Source organism: Coffea eugenioides, chromosome 10 (genome assembly GCF_003713205.1).
Source record: "Coffea eugenioides isolate CCC68of chromosome 10, Ceug_1.0, whole genome shotgun sequence".
NCBI classification, from domain to species: domain Eukaryota; kingdom Viridiplantae; phylum Streptophyta; class Magnoliopsida; order Gentianales; family Rubiaceae; genus Coffea; species Coffea eugenioides.
The window spans coordinates 24530327-24553848 of record NC_040044.1 but is presented as its reverse complement, the minus strand read 5'-3'; the positions used below and the strand labels follow the sequence as shown (position 1 = coordinate 24553848).

The window sequence follows — 23522 nt, the reverse complement described above, 5'->3', positions numbered from 1 at the left end:
GTTAGCATGGTTGAACCCAGAATTGTGTTTAGCTTTTGTTAAGTTACAATTGACTTCTTCAGTGAACGAGTGCTTTTGTTACTAGCTGGAAATGTAGCTAACCACATGTATTCATGATTTTGGTTTTATATATTGTGTATGTATTAAAATGGTTGTTTGGTTGGCAGGTGAGATTGTTCATTTTTAAGGCGAAACTCTTTCGAAATTTTTTCAAATTTTAACACAATATAATGTTATGATATCCAATCTAGCCTTATATACCATATAAATTATCATGTCCAACAACAAGAATAAACAAAGACATCTTTACAAACGAGAACATTACATTACATACCAACTTGGCCTTGCACAAGTTTGTACCTACACAAATTTGTAGCAACATGCCTAATCAGTTTAAACCTACTAAAGGCTATTTTTTTCCAGCAACTACACTATTTTTAATGCAACATTTTGAGTCCTAGTTCCACAGGCTTTCTTCTTGCATTGTGAACCCATACTGCCATTAATAAGATGCAATCTCCTACCAGTACCAACATCAACATCTGGGCTTTTTCTCAATTTTTGAATTTTTATCCTCATTTCCTTGTTGTCTCCTTCGGCTTTCCTTAGTTCCCTTAACAATTTTGAAATCGTATTCTTTGTATACTCTGACAAGGGCGGATCGTACCATAAAAAAAAATTTCAACAATGAGATGTCTGCATTCAAAATTAATCCGTCATTAGTAATAAAACTTAAATAAATATACCCCAACCACTACGAAGATTATTAAAATTTAAGCATTTGGCTGGTCTCATTACACCGTAATTTCTACATCCACGGAACCTTCTTGACGGATTTGCTGCAGTCCAAGAAGACACTATTCCGCAGGATTCTTGGCAATGGCACTTCACAATTTCCTCTCCATTGTAGTATTCAGCTTTTCCTAGGCTAGATCCTCCAAAATGTGAACTTCCATATGCCTCCTTCCTTGAAGACCGATTTGTAGCTGAGCTAGATGATCATGCGTCCAAATTTCTCCATCTGTTATGCACTTCATTCTGTGTACTTGAAGACATTTTAGTTGTAACCTTGAATTGGGAATAGGTGGAAGAACCCTAATATCTTCCTCTAGCTTCTCGCCAAAGGTTTCCCCCAATTTGGATGCAAAATGTTTAGTGTCTTGCTTCCCGTAGAAATCCTACTGAATACTTCCAAAAAAGCCCCTGCCTTGCCGTTGGTTTGTGTACAGAAACATGTGTTTTGGGTGGCGACACCATATAGGTCCTCAATTGGCACAATAATTTTAGTTAAGGGACTTAATTTATGCGATAAAATTTTAAGGGACCAAATCAGCTTTAGTAAAATAGTTTGAGAACTAAATTGACGATTTTCCCCCATGAACTTTTCAACATTCTTGTTTTAGAAAGAAAATGAGGTGAACTTGATTGAACAATTATTTAGTACAACTAATACATTATTATGGCTTCTTGAGAAATACCTTTTAAACTTGTTAAAAGAACTTAATATTAATTAATAGCTTTTTTTTTTTCCTTACAAGGGAATTGTGAAGTCAATCAGCTGAATTCAAAATTACCCGAGTAATGCCTCTACCGGTCGAACAACGTATCTTTCATGGCTTTAACATTTTATTCATCATAGATCTAGCATATGTTAATTTATTAATGTATTCATTTGTGTTTGAAGTTTATCGTGATAGTATATGAGAAATAGCTTGTTAGATACCCCTGCTAAGTTGGCGGTTTACCAACAATCAAATTTACAAGACAAAACAAGAAGCAAAAGAGAGAAAAGGAAAGAACTAGAAAACCGAAAACCCAAAGAATACAAGATCTTGAGTTTATTCTGATCGGTTCGAGGGGTTATAGTCTACCAGGAGATGTTTAATTTCTATGCTTGCTCGGCAAGTTCTTTGCAAGCATCAGATTTTTATTTACATGGGTGAAAAGTATGCATACAGTCAAACACATACTAAATTCACAAACGAGAGAAGAGAGAGAGAGAGCACATGAGTAAAATTGTGCTTACAAAAATAAGTGTCAAGTGCTTACATGTTTTTTTTTTTTTAATGTTTGGGATGTAATACTAGTTAAAAATAAAAAAGAACTTGCCAGACAAACTTAAATAACTTACCCAACCCTTCATAGGTGATTTCATACTTGAAAGTTTCACAAGAAGTTTGCGAAACTGGAGAACTACTGAGCTAGGAAGACTATCATAAGACAGAAAAAGGAAAACAAGAATGTGCTACATTACAAGAGATACAGAGCTACATGCCCAGGTAAAACAACTAAGAAGCGAAGCGGAAACAATATTAATTTTGCCCAAGGGCTGGCAAAGCCCTTGGGCAAAGGATTTGGAGGTGAGGAAGGAGTATTGATTTTCAGTACCAAGTATTCCATCAATACTGATGCTAAATACAGCTACCTCTTACGGGAAAAATTGTTAACAAATCCGGCATTCTCCAATAAGCTGAGCAGAATTCCAATCATCGCAAAATTACTATCTTCTCAGACCCCATCTTTACGTTAAGCTACACTGGGGTCAAAGCCAATGGGTTTCATATCAGACGGGGACAGGCTCTCTTAGCTACGACCATCCAGGGGTAAAATAGCAAGCCTTCATTGGTCTGAATGACGCCCTCTTGTTAGAGCATTAGGTGGCCAACTCAAGACAATGGAAACTGGAATCTCAGCCCACTGTCTCTACCCACAATTATCTGCAACCATACAAAATTAAAATAAAGCATTCCAGACGGCTTCTTCTCCCTCACCACACCTTTCATGTACAAATCTGATTTTCTCTACTGATTTGCAAATTCCACTGCAGCTCCAATCAAATGAAGCAACACATACATTTCCAGCCTGCGCCTTCCATTCACATTCTGCAAGACAACAATGAAGTAAAGAGATGAAAGTGATGGTGAAATAATACTTCAATGAATAACATGTTCTGTACTAAGTACATATCTGCCTATTATTATAGCATCACATATGAAGATGTAAGCTAGTGGTTCATATAACTCCCTGACGCTGACCATATTTTGTGGAAACAAAATTCAAGAGGTGATTGCTGGATAAATATATTAGGAGGAAATGCTAAACATAGTTACGCCAATGCATGAACTGGCCATGATTTCAGGTCCCATTAGGTGATTGTAGGGAATTTAAGCAGAATAGAAGTGAAAATAGTACTTTCCAACCATTAGTTGCCTTTTTTTTCAGTAAGTGCGAATCATTTTGAAAACAAACAAAAAAAATAAATCTCATCATGAATGAGAAAGTCAAAACTAGAGAAACAACAGGCTGGTCTACCACCAAAAAGCATCAAGCTCAATGTCAATGAAAAGAGAGAGTGGAATTCCTCGTTTTGTCAACAGACAAATAGGACTAAAAGCAAGAACTATTTTTTGTACAAAAAGAAGTCTTCCCATAACCTTAAGTTCATGGTTCACTCTCTGCTTCCAGATACCATCTTGATCTTTCAGAAAAACCGCATAAAATTAGGAACAACCATTTTTCTCGAGCTTGATTGCTTTCCTTCTAATAGGGGTAACAGTCTAGAGAGAAAACAAAAGGCTACAAAATTAAGGCCTTAATCTGTCTCATGCTGCAGCCCTGCTTTTTGCAGCTTAAGTTGTTATTTTTGCAGCCTCTCTCATATAATATATCCATCCATAATTACCAGTCCATGTCTAACCCCTCACTAACTCATGGTAGATTTTCTTCACCATAGAAAATATGCAATAAAAAGCAGAAAAGCTTTAATCATACCAACCAAGGAGAATACCTGGTGGGGTTGCACAGCACATGCTGCGCTCATCAATGTGCTCAACTTCAAGACCTATAAACCACGAACCTAGTGATACATCTTCATTTGCATACTTGTGCAATATCGGCCTGTAATTACAGTTATTAGAGAAACAGAATACTGAAAGTCTAACAAGAAATCAGAACAGGACATGCAAAATATGAAACTGTCAAACAAGTGTTGCACAATATTTTCCATTTTACTGTTGGCCCTTTACTAAAGAGGATTTGCAATCAGTTTCAGTTTCAAATTTCATTCAACTGAGACATCCAAAAACTTAAGAATTAGGTCCATCATCAACTTTGATCAAACTTTCAAAGCCTCAATTCACTATTCTTCTGGTGAACAGAATTTTATTTCCATTTACAAGTCACTAAAAAGAAAATAACAGGAATAGTTCAATCCGGAAATAAGTAAATCTTACTGGTTAATTGAGATGTAAGTAGCTAAATCCTTTGAAATCGCATAAATCTGCCCAGTTGCATGTCTAAAATACTTGTTTCCTTCTTCTCCAAATTTCCAGTACTCCGGCTCATGGTATTTGACATTCCTAGACAACAGATATTCATAGCACATAAGAAACTATTACCAGAAGCAGTAGAACAGAAACCCCCCCCCCCCCCAACCCCCAAAAAAAAACCCAAAAAAAGAAAACAAAAAAAGGGAGCATAATGTGAATGGAGTAAAAAAATAAACACATAAAAAGAATCATTGTAGAAAGCTTCATTATTACTTTGAAGAAAGAACAGGCCCAGATTTCATACATCCAATGTAAATTCTTGGTTTTGATCTATGACGCGCAAGAGTTGCACCTAGCACACCTGAAAGAGACAACATTGCTGACTAATGAGTTACATCATCGTAAACAGAGAGATCCTTAATCTGTATAAAATGAAAGGAGAGTAAGCCAGAAAGTACCCAGATTCACATGTACATCATCATCAACCTTGACATAGAAATCAGCATCCCACTTTGCTACAGCAGTGGAGAAGAAAATTTTTGTTTTAGCTGATAATTCATGGTATCCTTCTACATGCTCCTGCAAGAGATTGAGACTTGAGCACTAATAAAAAGGTGCTTACATGCGAAGGGTTGGACCGACAAAAGGGCAATGGCAGTAAATTCTTTTATCTTTATCCTGTTCAAACTGGACGAAGGGATTATATATTACCAGCCTGAGGAAATCCTTGTGTTGAGCTTCTTCAGAATCAATAGCTCGGTCCAGTATGCTGTTAGATGTTGCACTGGATTAATCAACATAGACAACTATCAGCTCAACTTTGTTTTCCAGTTTTACCTATAACAGCAATAGTGTCTGAAACGATATGCACAACCAGTATGTTCCATGCATCTATTTGAAGATGAGAAGAGAAGCTATGCAGCTATGCTAAGTTCTTGTAACAAGCGAGAAACCATAAAGACACTAAATTCTCAAATTAACATCAAGGAATGGTTCTGATGCCCGTTATGCTTACATTAATACGGCCATGTCTAGGGGGGGTAATTTGTCATGCCATTTAATTTTGTGGGGTATCAGTAACTGTTTGGACGTCAAAAATCTTAACCCTAGATCTGCCTCTTTAATTTGATTGCTTGTGATGGCACGAGTTATTTAGCTCATTCCTGTTAGTGTCTGTAAACATTACAGTATTGATTGGAAAACTTACCAAAGCAAACACTACTTGACCTACGTACAACCTTCCCCTTCCATTTACAATTCACACACCCTTACTCCATGTACAATAGTCTAGCTCAAAAACCAATAAATTACCATATTCACTTGATTCCCTGTTCATCTTCAAATATCAGGTAATGCACATGATGCCTTCAAACACTGATTTAACTTGCAGCTAACCAAAATTGTAAAGTTCATCCATCAAAGCAGACAATAAACTAAAATGTGGTCTATCTTTGGCTTCTTGATATTAACAATATATGAAACTCCACTCCTTAAGTATCTTCTCTGGCATACCAATAAACTAGAGATTTTTTTCCCAAAAAAAAAAAAAAAGATTCTTGCTTATGATGGCCTGCCCTAAATTTCAATCAAATTCAGGGCATCTAAAAACCTAACAAAGCCGTTTCTGTAACTAAACACTAGAAAATGCAGAGCACCGGCTAAAAAGCTCATGAGTTTTCACCAAATTAGGCTCAATAAATATCATTTTATATTCTAAAAGTAGCTTCTAGCTATGCTGAAGCAAACACTTTTTCACAAAGCTTATCAGTTTCCCCATTTAGAAGTTGTTGATGACCACGATAAAGAAAACGAAGCATGCTGGGTTCACGAGCTAAAAATGCTAGCATAGTACTGAAGGCAAACAAGAAAATGCTATTGGTTTCTAGCTTTAATCAAATTTTGGGAATTAGTGCACGCTGAAGAACTGGTACTCCAACAGCCATCCTACATAGACTAGAATAGCCCAGGTATAAATACCACAAAGGGACCCTACATGGGTTCCTAGGACTTAAAACGGAGTGTCTCTTTATGACCACCAAAAAATATATTTCTGCTTATATTTGACAATACACGAAAAATGAAAGAGAACAAATGTCAATCGTCCTGAACTCCTACCAGCATGTTACTCTTACAAGAGAAAAGAAACTTAAGATTATTACAAGTCATGTATTCACCATGAGCCAACCCAATATGATATTTCCAGTGAAGCTTCTAAAATCAGATAGACTCGTGCCAAAATCCATTTCTAGAAGCCCGTGATAGTTGTAATGGGATTTTCCTAATAAGCATAAGCCAACTCAATTCAATAATCCTCATGATGTTTTTTCACGATCAAAAACTCCAAAATCTTAAGTCACTTATGTGTCCGTGAAAAGTGCAACAACTGATTTTCACCTAACAACCCCAGAAGGCACATCAGAAAACCCTCCCCTCCTACTAGATCAGAGAAATTGTAAGACAATACTCTTACATCTATTCAAACAGGGAAGCATGTTTTACAACAATACACTAGCACACACTGAAAGAACTAACTTTCGGTCATTGTGGCATTATCATGATCAGGAATTAGTTATTGTAGACAATAATTCATTTGCAAGAAGCTTGCTATTTGCATATTGAGATATATGCTTCAAAAGTCTCCTTAAAAAGAAAACATAGCTTAACCACCATCTAGTTTGTTATCATTCTGTGTTATCATTCTGAATACCCTTTAAATTCAAGTGCTGTTGCTTGGAAAACAAGACAAGCTTTCTCTGTATTTTGGGTTTATGATAAAACCAATAATTGGAGAAATCTGAATAAAGAACCATAAGGAGACTGTAAGCAATTCCTTGCTTACGAGTTGCCATATGTGGACCAAACACATAATTTGTTATGAACAAAAGTGGGGTTAAAATTATGATTTAGTGATCTGTTGATATACATCCTACACGGGGCTGTTAACTCTATTGGCAAGCCACACAAAAAAGACCTAGAGGAGCGCAACAGAATAGTTGCTGCTAATAAATTTGACCTTTTGCACAATTGATGTGAAAATAAGTCTTAATTTTCACAAATATGATCAAACATTTCTAGGGATGGAACAGCATCTTGGACTGGCACTTTGACATACGCAACTCTTTAAAGAAAAAATTCCTCAACAATTAAGCTTTTGAAGTGAACGAAGTTGCAGATTACCTATGGCCAATCATAAAACGGACAACAATCCCCTTCTCTTCCTCCAGTTTGACAAGCTTTTCACCTAATGTAATGACAAGAAAAGAAAAAATCTTTATATCTGAAAAGTCTGCAGCGTCTTGAGATCCATAAGGATGTGAAGAATGAATTTTAATTACCTTGAGGCATCCATGTCTCTCTAACTGAATCACGCCTTTTCCTGCTACTAAAAGCAGTATTGATTCCAATAACTATGAACGCCTTCTTTCTTGGAGCCCCTTCTTTGGAAGATGCAGATGAACTCCTATCAGGTTTCCCCATTTCCTTGCTACTCCTACTGGCCGCCAACTCCATCTGAAGCATCGAAATCGACTTGTCCAATGTCCTAGTAAAATAACATTAGCAATCTACTCAATATAAAAGTTCCACTAAAAAGACAAAGAACAAGAAAAAAGAGGAACAAAAATAATGAAAATTAACTTACTGAATTGCTTCATGGGTTTTATAAACCTCATCCATCACATCCTTATCCTGTTCTCCTGATTTCTAATTCAACCAAAAATCGTATTCTGAATATAGATAAGCATCAAAAGATCTGTACTTTTTTCACAATTCTAACTGCCCCATTAAAATTGAGCAATTGTGAAAAATAAACTCACAAAACAGAAAACAAAACTTTTTAAACTGGAATTGAACTAAACTGACCTTCTTGGTTGTACAGTCCTCAGAGATGATCTGAAGCTCTTGCTCCCGTCTGTGCTGAGATATCAGCTGACCGCCAGATTCTGGTGGGACCCAAAATCTGCAAAACCCAGATCAATTGAAACACCAAAAAAAAAAAACTAAACTAAATCAAAATCCAATTTTCCAAATTGATAAAAAGGCCGCTGACCTGTTAGTAAAGAGCATGCCAATAAAGAAGAAGGAAATAGAGAAAATAGGAATCCATTTCACAGACACTTTTCCACTGCTTCTGCTCTTCATATTTTTCTCTATCTATTACTATTACAGAAACAGTGGCAGTGCCAAATTCCCCACAGAGTCAAGCCAAGATCAAATTTTGATCAAGTGGGTTCCAATTATTTGCGTATTTTTCCTGGGTCGGGACGTGAAAGATGGCGCTGATGGAGCTGAAGGCCTTAAAGGAAGGGGAATATGGGAAAATACTCTATTTTGATTGAAGAATTGATGGAAGATGGGAATAATTTGAAATATTCAAAGAATGTGGGTGGGATACATCGGTCATATTCTAAAAAGTCATAACTCGGAGACGGCGTGGCCGTCAGCAGGCGTCAACAGCTGAGCTGCCTGGCAAATGCCGAACTTTTATTGTTAGTACTTTTTTTTATTGTGCTTTTGGTTCTCTCCTTTTTTTAGATGGTATCAATTTGGTCCTCTCACAATTGAGTTGAATCAGGGTATAAACTAGTCTAATTAAGGTGAATACCTTATTGTTTAAGCAAGTTTGATTATTTTGATGAATTTGAGTTGCTATTCAAATTTAACTTATTTACTTACCTAATCGAGTTCAAATAAGTTTTTACCAAATTGAACTGAGGTTGAATTTTTAATTTATAAATTCTAATTTATGCTAAATTAGCTAAACTCGAACTGAATTTAAAAGTTTATCAAATATAAAATACTATTCAAATTTATTTTGCTTAGTTCACAAAACAAGTTCAAACGAATTCGTACTTAGTCGCAAATCGAGTAGTTTAATGGGTCTTTCAATCCTAAGTTGAACCTTGAGTTATTGAATTTTTTGAATGGGATATGAATGGCAAAAGCTTTTCTCTTTTGACGTCTAGAACTTTTGAAAAGGCTATATGGACCTTTAAGCATGCTTAGTCTTTATTTTTGGACTTAATTAATTATATTAAATTAAAAGAATTAGTCATAGTTGTTTAATCCACATATACGCGAAGATGCCTAATGCAAAATTATGTTACCTTTTTTTCTAGATCACATTTAATTATCTTTTTTTAGGACAAATTTTTATTTTTAATACAATATCCATTAGTATTTGGACTTGTCACATAATCTCCTCCTTAATGATATTATAACTATGTAATTTGGTAGAGCTCTTTCTGAGCATTAATAGATTCATTCTTTTTGTTATGTTGTTAATTTAAAAGATCAAGTTGGGTGTAGTGTAAGAAATTTGGAAACAAGACTAAGAAAGAAGAAAAAAAACACAAATATATTAATTGTTACAATCATCAATGTTTCCCCTAAAAGCAATCTTAGCAATTTGGGATCAAATAAGTCCTTACTTCTCCATCCTAAGTTCAAACTTTTGTTGCATTGAAAACTTGTACCTTTAGAATAAATAATTAAATAAGGTATGAATTTGAAAATTTAGCATTTTTAATATTTTTTAATTATATATACCATGAGTAATTTTGTCAACTAACATAGTTCAAATTGGTTAAAAAAATAAAATATTCAAATAATATTCAGTTAAAATTCAAAAGCAATTTGTCAAATCTATTGAATTTACAAAGTTTAAATTGCTGAGGTAATAATACCACCAAATGAAACCTTTGGGGAACATAATAGGATAATGCAAAACCGATGGACTCAAATGGAGATTGGCCCATTTAGTTCATTTGTCTTTTTACATATTAGATTTATTAGATACATCGAAGGTTGCAAATGGCGTGGATGCATGTCCACGGCCACAACGTTGGAGCCGCTGATCGGTAGCATTCGGCTTTTTCCTGAAAACCGGATTAGATGTCGTGTGGAACTTCTTGGTATTTGCGTAGAAAGTCCGCTGTCTTAGACATAATTTTAGAAATGCAAAAGGCGTGGGACAGTTTGGACCGTTTGGTTTCCGTTGTTTGAAATGAGCTAGGAGGATAACACCGCACAATGTGCGGTGTGATTTTCAATATTGCCTATAAATGCTCAATTATTCAAATTTAGATATTAAATATGAAAAGTTACATAAAAATGCATCAATATCTTTGCAGTTATGTTTTTGTAATTTTATTAAATAGTAAAAATAAGCTACAGTTTTAGCTTTTTGTAGTTTTAGAAGTTTTTTTTCATAAAAGGAACTTTAAAATAATATACAATCATACAAAATGAGAATAAAATCCCCAAACAGTCATCTTGCAACTAAAAGATGGTGGGGCATAACATCATAATAAAAGATATCCTATTGTTAGCATCCTATACATTAGCTAAACAATCTACCATCTGATTTGCTTCACTGCTTACATGCTTTGATCAAGACTTGCTGCCAAAATACGATAAGATACCTACAATCAGTTATAACCATAGCACATTGTAAATAGCAGTATCATATTGGTTTAAAAGATTAAAAATATTAATAGCATCAACTTCCAATTCCAGTTTGTAGCAATAATGATCTATGAAGATTAGAAGCTATTCCCGATCTTTTACTGATCCGATGGTCCAAAATCCATATCAATTCCTTACAACTACAGCAACTCCAAAATTGCCTTTTGAAACCCTACCAGTGATAAGTTTTCAAAAGCCATCCTTAGGACGAGTCTCTATAGAATCATAACTTCATATTTTTCCCTAGCCATGGTCTGTTTGGGTTCTGAAAAGGAGTAATTAGAGGTATTCAAAAGAGGAGAGGATTGAGGTTTGCCAAAATAGAAAGATTAGATTTGTTTTTGTGACAGCCCCACCTCACCCTAAGGCGAACCAAAGGGTTCAGCGGACCGCCTGTCCAGCTCTCGCCAGGACTACGGAGTCGAATCACACAAATCCGATATTACGCGAGATAGGATCCAAAAGAAATCAACGATTGAAGACCGCCAAGCTTAAACATGGAGAAAACGCTTTCATATATACATGTCACTAGGTTTACAATTCAAATGGAACCAGTGAAACGAAATACATTTAGGGTTTGCTCATTCTCGAGGAGCAATACAACAGAACAAAAGATTTTCTAACTAGCTCAACTCGCTTCTCAAAATCATGATTTCCAAAGGAGGTTCCTGTAAGGAAAACAAAGATAACGAGGAGGGGGTGAGCTTACGCCCAATGAGGTACCAAACATGTAGCAGAAAAATCAGGTATTTCACGTTATACAAACCAGATACACATGCTCGCTATAAAGTAAGACAGGTAAACACAAGAACTCAAATAGGAAGGATACAGGTGACTCTCAGGAGCCAGCTTTCCAGCGCAGTACTTGATCCAAGCCGGTTGACTCTCCGTCAACGTATATAGAACCAACACGTCCGTAGATCCCACTTTACACCAAATTCCGTCCACCAAACACCCCTTTACCGGGCCCGCTCACCTCAATAGAAACAGAAATGGTAATACTCGAGTATACCGGAATCAAGGGTCTCAATACCGAAAGATCCCAAAACAGACTACCGTGGTTCGTTATCTAATCGTCCAGGCCTTTGCCGGCCCGACTCGAATAATTTAGCCACAGGATTTGAGCTCATAGGTCACAGAAAGGTCGTTGGTTACAAGTGTCCAAACGACGTCCGAACAGATACAGATACAGATACAGATACATATATCAGATACAGATTCAGATTCAGATTGACACCAAAATTGGCATATGAACAGACAAGAGAACGAGTGTGATAAAGTACACCCTCGTCTCAAACAAATTAAACAGATTGCAGAGCAGAAATCAAGTTAAACAGCAATGGAGGGGAGTGGTACACTCACCGGTTCAAGTACAGATACCTCAAAAGTTTTCACTTCGGATCGGCTTTAATCGCCAAGAAACCCTAAAATAATCAAAGTAAACCAATTGAAGGTTTCACATCCAGAATCGAGTAAACAAAATGCACATGTAAGGCTCGACTACTAGTCGTATGCCTCGCCAAATAATTACTAATGCAAGGGTACAAAACATGATTTTTGGGAACAAAAAGGTAACATGAAGCCCTAGGTTCAACAACCCAAAAGCCCTTCATTTCTATCACAAGCCAATTCAAACTTAAAGGAACCAATCGGCCTAGAAAAATTGGACAGCACTTCCCCTAAATTTCTTACTTTTCCAGCCATCACGGCTTCATTACTTTCCTCAATCAACTCCCAAAGTCATACTCAATATACATTCATCACCACAGCCGTTCAATAGGCTCAAGGTTATCCAAGTACAAAAGTTAGCTAGGAAAATGACCGGACATAAAAGTCAAGCCCTAGAATATTCCAATAAGCACAAGAAGACTCGATTACAAGTCATAAACCGATGCCAACACGATCACAATAGGGTTCCATAAGCATATATAAGCAGTAGAGGAAACCAGAAAAATCCGGAAATGGAATTAGCTTTAGCCCTGAAAAAACAGTTTTGACCTCATTTTGCGGTAATGGCACCAATTTCACTACGATTATTGGATGAGGGTACAAGACCCACCATTTCGAAGCTAAAAGATAGGGCTACAACATCACAGAAGGTCACTCAACCCAGTTTTGAGTGCAAACAGGTCAAAAATGCAAGATACTAAATCAAAACGTAAAACAGATTCACCAAAATGCATTCTAGCGGAAACATCACAACTCAGGCTCTCCAAGTCCAAATCCAGAAATTCAAAAACCAGATGAAAGCTAAGAAACAGGGCTAAATTTCATCAGAAGGCCTCAACAACCAATTCGGAAGCAATTCCAGCCAAAATAACCCATTACCGACGCACTTCTCAATTTCGGGTAAAACCAGAACAGCAATAGTAATTTTGACTTATCTCATTCTACACTACTCCGATTGACCTGAAATTTTGTAGGCACCTCTAAAATGTCATTCCCTACAACTTTAATGTTTTAAGCCAAGGCCAATTCGGCCTCTATCTAGGACCTAAAAATTCGGACAGAATGCTCCTTCAAGAACCCTAGTTTTCTGAAATTTCTTCCAAACCAGAAATTGGTTGCAATTAATCACTTTTTCCACCTCCTAGAGTCATTATATACCATTTCCAATCATCATAGATAGCCACACAATCATGCTTATATTAAAACAGAAAAATTCCCAAAAATAATAAAACTTCATCATTTCAACCACAAATCAAGAAATAACCCATAAATTTGCATCTCATACAACCACTAAGCATGATTTAAGCATCAATTAAGGGAGGAGGGTGGTTCTTCACAACTTACCTTTAAAACAAGAGAGAGAGAGCTAGTGGTCACCTTAACTTTCCAAATAACTTCACAAATCACCTCAAAATCACTAAGTGGAGGAGTTTTATGGAGCAATTACAAATTTAACCGGTTGAAGTTGGAGATTGAGCAAGGTTGGAGACCAAAATTGTGAAGAGTTTTCTTTCCTTTGTGCTTGAAAGAAGTCGGCCAAGAAGAGAAACAAATGGTGAGTTTTTGGTCAATTTTGATATTAATTTGGTAAAGGCATGAATAGTGGTCAAATGGCAAGACTTACTCTTATGGTGACACTTGTCACCTTTTATTAAATATCTACCTAACTTGTCTCTCTCATATCAATCCAAATTGCAACCTCTACTTATCTCTTAACACCCGGTAAATTAACTCCAGTATTCAAAACTTAATCTAGTTGGCCGAATTTTACCGAACTTTCCGCACTAGCGGGTCCCATGTCCAATATACGCTCTTAATTTCTTAAAAACTAACCGATACTAGAAAAATCATTTAAAAGCTATATTTACTCATAAAATTTATTTGCACAATTTTTCGAATAAAGAAAAGGTGGGAAAAACGTATAATTAAAAGAAATTAAAACCTAGAAATTAAGAAAATTACGGGTCTTCACAGTTTTGATAATTCAATAAGGACCAGCCAGTGAAAGAAATCACAATGCCCCAAAGAACTTGAAAAATGGTGAAGGGTTTTCTGCTAGGTATGCTTTTTTTTTTTCATTCATTCCTCAGCTTAAATGATGATCAATACCAATCTCCCAAGACAAGCGTCCATGTAATAAAATCAATAAACAGAATAACTTTTCAATTTAACTTGAGAGAAGAAAATGTACGACCGAAGCAAATCTCATGAGGAATAGAAAAAACCACCGTTTGGATATATAACTGAAGCTCATTTCTCAGCACATCTTTATCAATAATGCAATCAAGATATGCTAAATTCGGTGAGAGAAACTATTAGGTGAGAGATGTTACAAATCTAAGAGAACATCATGTTTTGTAAATACATATTTAAATCAACTAAAACTGAATTTTCTAACAAGAATTTCTAAGCTACCAAACATCATAGTTAGAGGTGGCAATTATACCCAAAACCCAACAACCCACCCACTAATTTAAGAGGTTGGGTTGGGTAAATTGGATGTTGGGTTAATTTTGGGTTGGATAATTAAAACCAACATGTATTTTGGGCGGTTTGGGTAATTAAGTTGGGTACCCATTACCCAATTTAAAAAAACAAATAAAACAAAAACACCAGTTTCTAGCGAATGAACCTCCACAACCACCAGCTTCGCACCTTTACTCTTTAGCAAATTCACAAGCCTCTCGACAAAGAGTTCTTTCTTTATTGCTAACAACGATTTCAATCAAAAGAAAGAAATTTTCAATCCTACTTTGGGTTCATTTCTGCTACCTTTTTTGCAGTTCTATCATCCCAAATCCAAGCAGAAGTCACAAAATCTCAGATTAAAGCTGTCGAACCTTAACCCCATTTGCTCCTGTGCTGTCCTTGGCTATTGTTCCTACAGGTATAAAGCCTTTATTTGTTTCTCTATATTTTTAGTTTCCCAGTACTATTTTATTTCCTACAGGTATAATCCGAGGTAGCACTTTCACGCTCATATATTTTTGCTCAGGTCTTCATGTTGGATTTGGTCAAGATTTGGTACTTCGTTTATGCATTTTTAGTTTTTTTTTATGGTTTGTTTAATGGTCTTGAAATTTATTGTAAAGAATTATTTGATTCCACGATAACAATATAAAAATATTTTTATGCAACCAAAAAACCAAGTAACTCGCTCAGTTTGGGATTGAGATATCAATTTTCCATGCTTGTGGGTGGGGGCCTGGTGGGTGTTTGAGTTGGGCTTATGCGAATTTGATTTGATTCTTTATTTCTTGACAAGGGATTTGATTCTTTCTTTACCATACAAATCCCATGTCAATTTTAGTATTGTTTAAGTGACTTATGTACACTGATAACATTTCATTACCCCATGATCTGCTGGCTTAGAGTAGTTGATGATGATTAGATGGATGAATTTGAACTTTGATGAGTTTGAGTGACTTGCATGTTTTCCGTGCTTAGATTAATAGTAGCAGTAATTAGTGCTAGACTTTCTCATGTTCTCCTTGCATGTTGACCCGTGGCTTCAATTTTGAACTTTTCTCAAATCAGTTCATCATATTAAATTACTATGATATAATTAATTATATTTCTAGTGCTTACCTTATTATATATATAACTGCTTGTGTTTGTGATCTGTTGGTTAGGGCTTTAAATAACTAGCTTCCTATCTCATCCTACTGTTTGTAAACTGATGGCAGGATATGTCAGTTGCTTGTGATCTTGATGATGATGTCGATTATTGCAGTCATGGGTGTAATACGGAGACATATAAGAGATCCCATTCAGCAGTTTGGCCTCATTTTCATAGGTTAGAACCTGATGAGCATGGTAGACGGAAAGCTATATGCAAAACATGTGGTAAGAAGTACTTAGCATATAATGTGAGTGGCACATCTAATTTATTACGCCATTTGGCAAGTCATGCTCATAATGAGGAGCAACCTACGGGATTAGCTACGGTTGATCATGAGTTATATCGTGATAAGGTGGCTATTGCAATTGTTAACATAATTACCCTTTCCAATTTGTGGAACACATTGGAATTAGAGAATTGCATTTATTTTTAAATCCTTCTGTGAAAAGCATTTTGCGAAATACAGCTAAATCTAATGTGTTAAAGATATATAGAAGAGAAAAAGAAAAGGTCAAAAAAGAGCTTGAACTTGTACACGGGCGAATTTGTTTGACATCTGATCTATGGTCTTCTATTACTAGTGATGGATACATGTCAGTACATTATGTTAATCAGAATTGGAATTTACAGAAGAGAATAGTTGTGTTTCGTCATGTACCCCCTCCTCATAATGGTCCAAATTTATCCGAGAAGCTGATTAATTTTCTAAAAGATTGGGGTTTTGATAAAAAAATTTTCACCATCACTCTAGATAATGCAAAATAGAATGATAGAGTGACTAGATTATTGCAAAATTATTTTTTATTTAATGGTTCTTCTATTTGTGGAAGTGAATTTCTTCATGTTCGTTGTGGTGCACATGTGTTGAATTTAATTGTAAAGGCTGGACTGGATGTGATTGATGACGCAATTTATAAAATTAGAGAAAGTGTAAAGTATGTGAAAGGATCTGAAAGTAGGGTCATAAAGTTTGCCGAATTGGTGAAACAACTATCATTGGAGACAAATAAGAAATTGCGACAGGATATAGTAACTAGATGGAATTCTACCTATCTGATGCTTGAGAGGGCCTTACTTTTTAGACATGCATTTTCTCGACTTCAAGATGTAGATGATGACTACAAGTTGTGTCCTTTAGAAGAGGAATGGCAGAGGGTCGAAAAGATTGCAGAGTTTTTGAGGCCTTTCTATGATATGACACTTTTGTTCTTGGGAAGTAAATACCCCACAGCTAACTTATACTTTCCCAATGTTTGGAAGATTCAATGTCTCTTAAATAAAGAGGCCAATAGTCCAGATTTTTTGATTAGTGAGATGGCTTCTAATATGAAGACCAAATTTCAAAAGTATTGGGATTGCTATAGTGTTATCTTATTGTGACGCCCCGAAAAGTATGAGTGTGAGAACCCGAAAATTTTCTAATTTTCTAGGGTTTATTTTATTTAATCGCCCGCCTTTTCTACATTTTCTTTATTAGAAAAATTCCCCAGATAAAGTTTATGAGCAAAAATAGTTTTAAAATGATTTTTCTAGTATAGGTAGATTGGCTTGTAATAGTTGAACAGTTAGGATGTTTGTTTTTGTTTTGGTGGTTGTATATATTATGAATCGTGTTCTTGTGGCTTAGAAGAGTTTTATTAGCTTTAAGTTTTGAGTCCTGGCGCGAGCTAGGCAGGCGGCCCGCCGATACCCTTGGGTTCGCCCTTGGAGAAGTGGGGTCGTCACAGTTGGTATCAGAGCTTAGGCTTCAGATCTCTGTAGTGTATCCTAGGCTTGAAGTTTAGGATGCCGGACTGTGGGTTTGATTTGACTCTTGAGAGATTTTTGCGGGATGTCTCGACTTGATTGGTACAAGATGGAATGTCGAGGACGACATTCTTTTAAGGAGGGGAGATTGTGACGCCCCGAAAAGTATGAGTGTGAGAACCCGGAAATTTTCTAATTTTCTAGGGTTTATTTTATTTAATTGCCCGCCTTTTCTACATTTTCTTTATTAGAAAAATTCCCCAGATAAAGTTTATGAGCAAAAATAGTTTTAAAATGATTTTTCTAGTATAGGTAGATTGGCTTGTAATAGTTGAACAGTTAGGATGTTTGTTTTTGTTTTGGTGGTTGTATATATTATGAATCGTGTTCTTGTGGCTTAGAAGAGTTTTATTAGCTTTAAGTTTTGAGTCCTGGCGCGAGCTAGGCAGGCGGCCCGCCGATACCCTTGGGTTCGCCCTTGGGAGAAGTGGGGTCGTCACACTTATCATTTGCCATTATCTTGGATCCTCGTTACAAACTCCAGTTTGTGGAATATTGTTTTTTTGTGTTGGATCCTCAATCACGGGATGAAAAGGTTCTTAGTATTAAACAAAAGTTGTTTCGTTTGCTCGAAGAATACTCTAAGACCAACACTGGTATTACTGCTGCACCAATGGAGAGTACTTTTAATGGTGATAATGGACAAACTAGAGATCTCATGGATGTGAGTAAAATTGATTCTTATGTTTTTGTATTTTGTTTCAATTTATATAACCTTAAACGTTCAATATTTATGATATTTGCAGGGTTTTGATGTGTACCAATCTCAACAAGAGGCAAGTGGTAACAAATCTGAGTTGGAGTTGTATCTTGAGGAGCAACTAGTCGATCGTAAGCAACAACCAGATTTGAATGTTTTGACTTATTGGAAGGAGAGTAGAATTAGATATCCTGAACTTTCACTTATGGTTTGAGATATCTTAAGTATTCCTATTACCACTGTCACGTCCGAGTCTGCTTTTAGTCATGGTGGGAGAATTCTTGGAAAATTTCGAACTTCTATGTTGCCGGATAATGTGAAGGCACTACTGTGTTCTCGAGATTGGTTGTATAATAGTGAAGGTAAATTAGATATTTAGTTGCATTGACTGTTAATTTTCAGTAGCTTAGAATCTCTTTAATTATTTTCTGCATTGGTTGATTAAATCTGCTAAATTTTAGAGAGTCCTGATAAAGATTTTGAAGTTGAACAAGAAGACGAGGAGCAAGATCTTGGAATTGATATTAGTAGATTAAGTGCTGAACAAGATGCATCTTCAAATGTTGATACTTAGTAAGTATGTCATGTGAACTCGATATTTTAGAATACTTGTTATTGCTTTCTACTGTTATTTTAGTTAGAGCTGTGATTTGTGCTCCTGGTGTATAATGGGTATGGTCATGGAATGTCATGATTTTTCAAGTTTCACTTTTGTTGTCGTAGAATACTTCTTTGTCTTGCCACCAGGTTTGGGTATTATCACTAGTGATTCACTACAAAAGCTGATTCAGAGTGCATGTCTTTTTCCGAGCAATATGTCAGCTTTATTGGCATTTTTTACCTCTGTGATGTTGATTCTTTGACCTGCCAAAAGCATTATTAGTGAAACATGATACAATGATCTAAGATTGGTATTAGCAACTAATTTGACTTTCATAATAGCATGATCTTTGGCTCCACTATGAACTACTGACTGCGAAGTCTTAAGAATGTGCTACTCTCTGTGGAGTGCCTAGTTGGTTTGGAAGATTGATTTAGGATAATTTGTTGTTTTCACTTGTACGCATTTGAAGTGTTCTCAAGTGGATATCTGCATATGATTGCTGTGCTTTCTAGTTACACGGAAAGTGGTAACATGAGTTCCATGTGTTTATTTAGAATGTGGTTGTCTTTTGTGTGTCCAATTCTTCCGTTGCTTCTGCTTATTTGTTGGTTGCTAATACTTGCCATCTTATTTTTGCTGCAGATGTTCCAGTATATGTCCATTTGTTATATCACTGGGTTTGTGTGACGCCCTGAAAAGTATAAGTGTGAGAACCCGGAAATTTTCTAATTTTCTAGGGTTTAGTTTATTTAATCGCCCGTCTTTTCTACATTTTCTTTATTAGAAAATTTCCCCAGATAAAGTTTATGAGCAACGATAGTTTTAAAATGATTTTTCTAGTATCGGTTAGTTTTTGAGAAATTAAGAGCGTATTTTGAACGTGGAACCCGCAAGTGCGGTAAATGCATTATATTTTTGACAACTTGTTGGAATTTTGTATTAAGTGCTATTATTTTACAAAGTGTTAAGATATTTGTATTGGAGAGACAAAAAGATAAGTTTTAAACCAAAAAGGTGACAAGTGTCACCTTGTGATTTAATCTTGGACTTTGACCATTATTTCTTACCTTTACTAATACTCAATTTTGACCCAAAAATCATCCTATTTCTATGCTTCATGGCCAGCTCTCTCTCAAAGGAAAAGAAGAAAAATCTCTCAACTTTCTAGCTTCTCATCTCACTCAATCTTTCAATTAAACCGATTAATCTTCCAATTACTCCATAAAACCTCTTAGTTTGGTGGAGTTGAGCTTGGTTGTGAAGTTGTTTGGAAAGTTAAGGTGACTAGTTGCTCTCTCTCTTGTATTGCTAAGGTGAGTTGTGAAGGACCCCTCTCCTTCCTCTAATGATGTTCAATTCATGATTGGTGGTGGTATAAGATGCACTTTTATGGATTATATCTTGATTTTGGTTGAATTAGTGAAGTTTTATAATTTTTGGAGATTTTTCTGTTTTAATATGAACATGGTTGTGTGGTTATATATGATGATTGGAAATGATGTTTAAGGACTCTATGAGGTAGAAAAAGTGGTCAATTGCAATCAATTTCTGTTTTGGAAGAAATTTCAGAAAATTAGGTTTTGTGAAGGAACATTCTGCCCGAATTTATAGCTCCTAGTTAGAGGCCGAATTGGCCTTGGATTAAAACATGAAAGTTGTAGGGAATGACATTTTAGAGGTTCCTACAAAATTTCAGGTCAATCAGAGTAGTGTAGAATGAGAAAAGTCGAAATTACTATTGCTGTTCTGGTTTTACCCGAATGTAAGAATTGAGCCTGTAATTGGTTGTTGTCGCTGGAATTGCTTCGGAATTGGTTGTTGAGGTCTTCTGATGAAATTTAGTCCTGTTTCTTATCTTTCAGCTGGTTTTGGAATTTCTGGATTTGGACTTGGATAGCCTGATTTATGATGTTTCCGCTAGAATGCGTTCTGTGAATCTGTTTTTGTGATTCTGGTATGGTATCTTGCATTTTTGACCTGGTTACACTCGAAACTGGGTTGAGTGACCTTCTGTAATATTGTAGCCCTATCTCTTAGATTCGAAACAGTGGATCTTGTACCTTCATCCGACAATCGTAGCGCCTTTGGTGCCATTACCGCAAAATGACGTCAAAACTGTTTTTCTGGTTTTGAGCTTAACTTTCATTTTCGGACTTTTCCCTGGCTTGACTTGTACTAGTACTACTTGTAGCTTGCTGAATGGCTATTGGATGAACTTGTTGTTGTGTGTGTACCTTTGGGTTGGAATGAGGAAAAAATGAAGCCATGATGGCTGGAAAAGTTAGCAAATTCAGGGGAAGTGCTGTCCGAACTTTGAAGGAACTTGTTTGCATTGAGTTTGTGATTTAAGACTTGGATTTGAGCAAGGCAATGTTATATGCTGGATGATTTCTGAGCCGTGGAGGTGAGTGATCCTAAACTATTTCCAAAGTACTTGTGAAATCCTTCTTGCATTATGTACTCGATTGCATATCATGCGTGCTTGCATGTGAGTTCATGACATGATTTGGCTTCAATGAGTTCTGGGAAAGTCTTGTGCTGGACACCAACGTCTCCACTCTGTTTATGGTTCATGTTCATGTTTATCTGGAGCTCAAGAAGGGGCTCCCTCTTAATGTTAATGTTAATGTTAAATGATCCATTTGAGCGTTGGGTGTTCAAGTGCTATGATTTCCCTGGCTCACGAGAGCACTAAACGAACATTTGATCTCTGAATCATGACATCATCGAAATGATCGAAATGCAACATTGTGAAATATATTTGTTTAATGATTTTACTGGTTACTCGCTGAGCTTCCAGCTCACCCCAAAAATATTTTATTCCCCTCCACAGGGCTCAAGGCGAAGGAAGGGCTTGTAGTACTTGTGCACGTGACTGGATGGCCTATGTTTTGTATAATTTGGATTTGGAAATCATTTTATGTATAGTTGGGAATTATTTCCGCTTTGCTTTTGACATGTAATTATTGGAGAATTTGATGTAATATTTGAGTTTTATCTTGTAATTTATTTGAGGATTGTAGTGAACGACTGAGTCCCGGCGAGAGCTGGGCAGGCGGCCCGCTGAACCCTCTGGTTCGCCTTAGGGGGAGGTGGGGCTGTCACAGTTTGAATGCTGCCTAAGTTCCATAAAGCAAATTAGTTTCAGCTTTGAATTCTAGCATTTTTGGGGTGTTCAGTAGTTATTTATCTTTCCTTAATGAGTTGTTGAAGGAATAGAATGTGCTTTATTGGTGACTAGTTGATGGTTGTGTTGTCATTGGACCTGTTCTAATGTTGCGTTAATTTTTTGAAGAATTTTCAAATGAATTGGATAGTGATATTTGAACTAATTGGTTGAGAATTGTATCTCTCTTATCAAGTTTCAATTTAATTAAGGAGTGATTGGATCTTGTTTAATATTGGTATAACATTTTTTCATGCAATATTGAACTTGGACCAAAATTGTTTTAGTGTGTGAAAAAAAAAATTTTTATATGCAAAAATATATTTGAGAGAATTTATGTATCAAAATCTATTAATTAATATATTGGGTCATATTTGGGTCTTGGGTTTGAGATGACCCAATATGACCCAACCCAAAACTAACCCGATTTAAAGTTGGGCGGGTTGGGTATAACCCATTTAAGTAAAAATCCAATATCAACCCGCCCAATTGCCAGGTATAATCATAGTTTATGATTAAAGAGGCAAAACTACAGTACTGCAGTAAGTTAATTCTTTTTTCGGCAAATGAATAGAACATTTAAGGTGTTAAAACAATAACTTACTATTTCAAGCAGGTGCTTAGAATCTAATATTTGAGAATCCTTGTCTTGGGCAAAACTTTAACCACCTACAAACAGGAAAACCATTTATAAGATCCAGTGAATCAGAAACAATTAATCAAAAAAAGATTGCTGAAAATACTTGGTTTAATATCCACTTAAGGCTCATAAAACAAATATTCAAAAGGTTTTAACAAGAGACAATTTTCTGTGCTAAAAGACAAAAAATTGAACACACCATTCAAAAGAGTAGCATCCCAAGATCTTTTGTAACTCAAAATTTTGGCCAATGTCCAACTTGGCAGAGAATTCCTGATTCCTAGAGAAGAAATTCATTAGATCTTTAAGTGTTGGAAACCCAATGAAGGAAAAAGAAACAGAAGAGCTGAAGCAAAAAGAAATACATTTTGAAGATGAAGAAATATATTTTAAACAAGTGTATCTTTTTAGTTACCATTGGGAATGCTTTTTTTGAGCAGATCAACAAAATACCTACGTGAAAGACGCCAAAAAATGATTAAAAAGAAAATTTGAATGAGTTTGAAAAGAGCAAAGGCCATTGAAAATGGCCAACGAGAAAAGCATACTAGGTCTCAAAAGAGCAATTTAAAGGAAAAAATTAAATCAGAATGACACAATAAAACTTACGTTTTCTCTCACCAGTTGTTCTTCACAGGTGGCCATTTTTGCTTCCAACTCCAGAAGAAATCCAAGAAAGGCAAAAGCTTAGGTTGAGCTAAATAAACAAAAGGTCATTTTCTTCAGCAAATTATAGGCACATAAGTAGGTGAGATAATTTAAGAGAGCACTCAAGTTTTGAGACTTCAATCTTACCAGTCTC

The 23522-nt window shown here is 35.9% G+C and overlaps 1 protein-coding gene and 1 long non-coding RNA gene across 2 annotated transcripts; both read right to left on the bottom strand.

Annotated features, from left to right (window-relative positions):
• Positions 1–2118: 2118 nt before the first annotated feature.
• Positions 2119–8649, bottom strand: LOC113749456 (beta-1,3-galactosyltransferase 7-like). The gene is made up of 11 exons (XM_027293206.1): positions 8317–8649; positions 8130–8226; positions 7909–7970; positions 7604–7809; positions 7446–7509; positions 4980–5052; positions 4727–4847; positions 4542–4629; positions 4233–4358; positions 3788–3897; positions 2119–2882 (listed from the first exon to the last, which is right to left on the bottom strand). The coding sequence occupies exons 1-11, from the start codon at positions 8406–8408 to the stop codon at positions 2734–2736; spliced, it is 1188 nt and encodes a 395-aa protein (XP_027149007.1). The 5' UTR covers positions 8409–8649; the 3' UTR covers positions 2119–2733.
• Positions 8650–10608: 1959 nt separating this feature from the next.
• On the bottom strand, positions 10609–23468 carry LOC113750857. Its single transcript, XR_003464668.1, has 3 exons — positions 23330–23468; positions 22685–22749; positions 10609–10690 (listed from the first exon to the last, which is right to left on the bottom strand). It is a non-coding gene; the product is annotated as an uncharacterized LOC113750857 (long non-coding RNA).
• Positions 23469–23522: the final 54 nt, after the last annotated feature.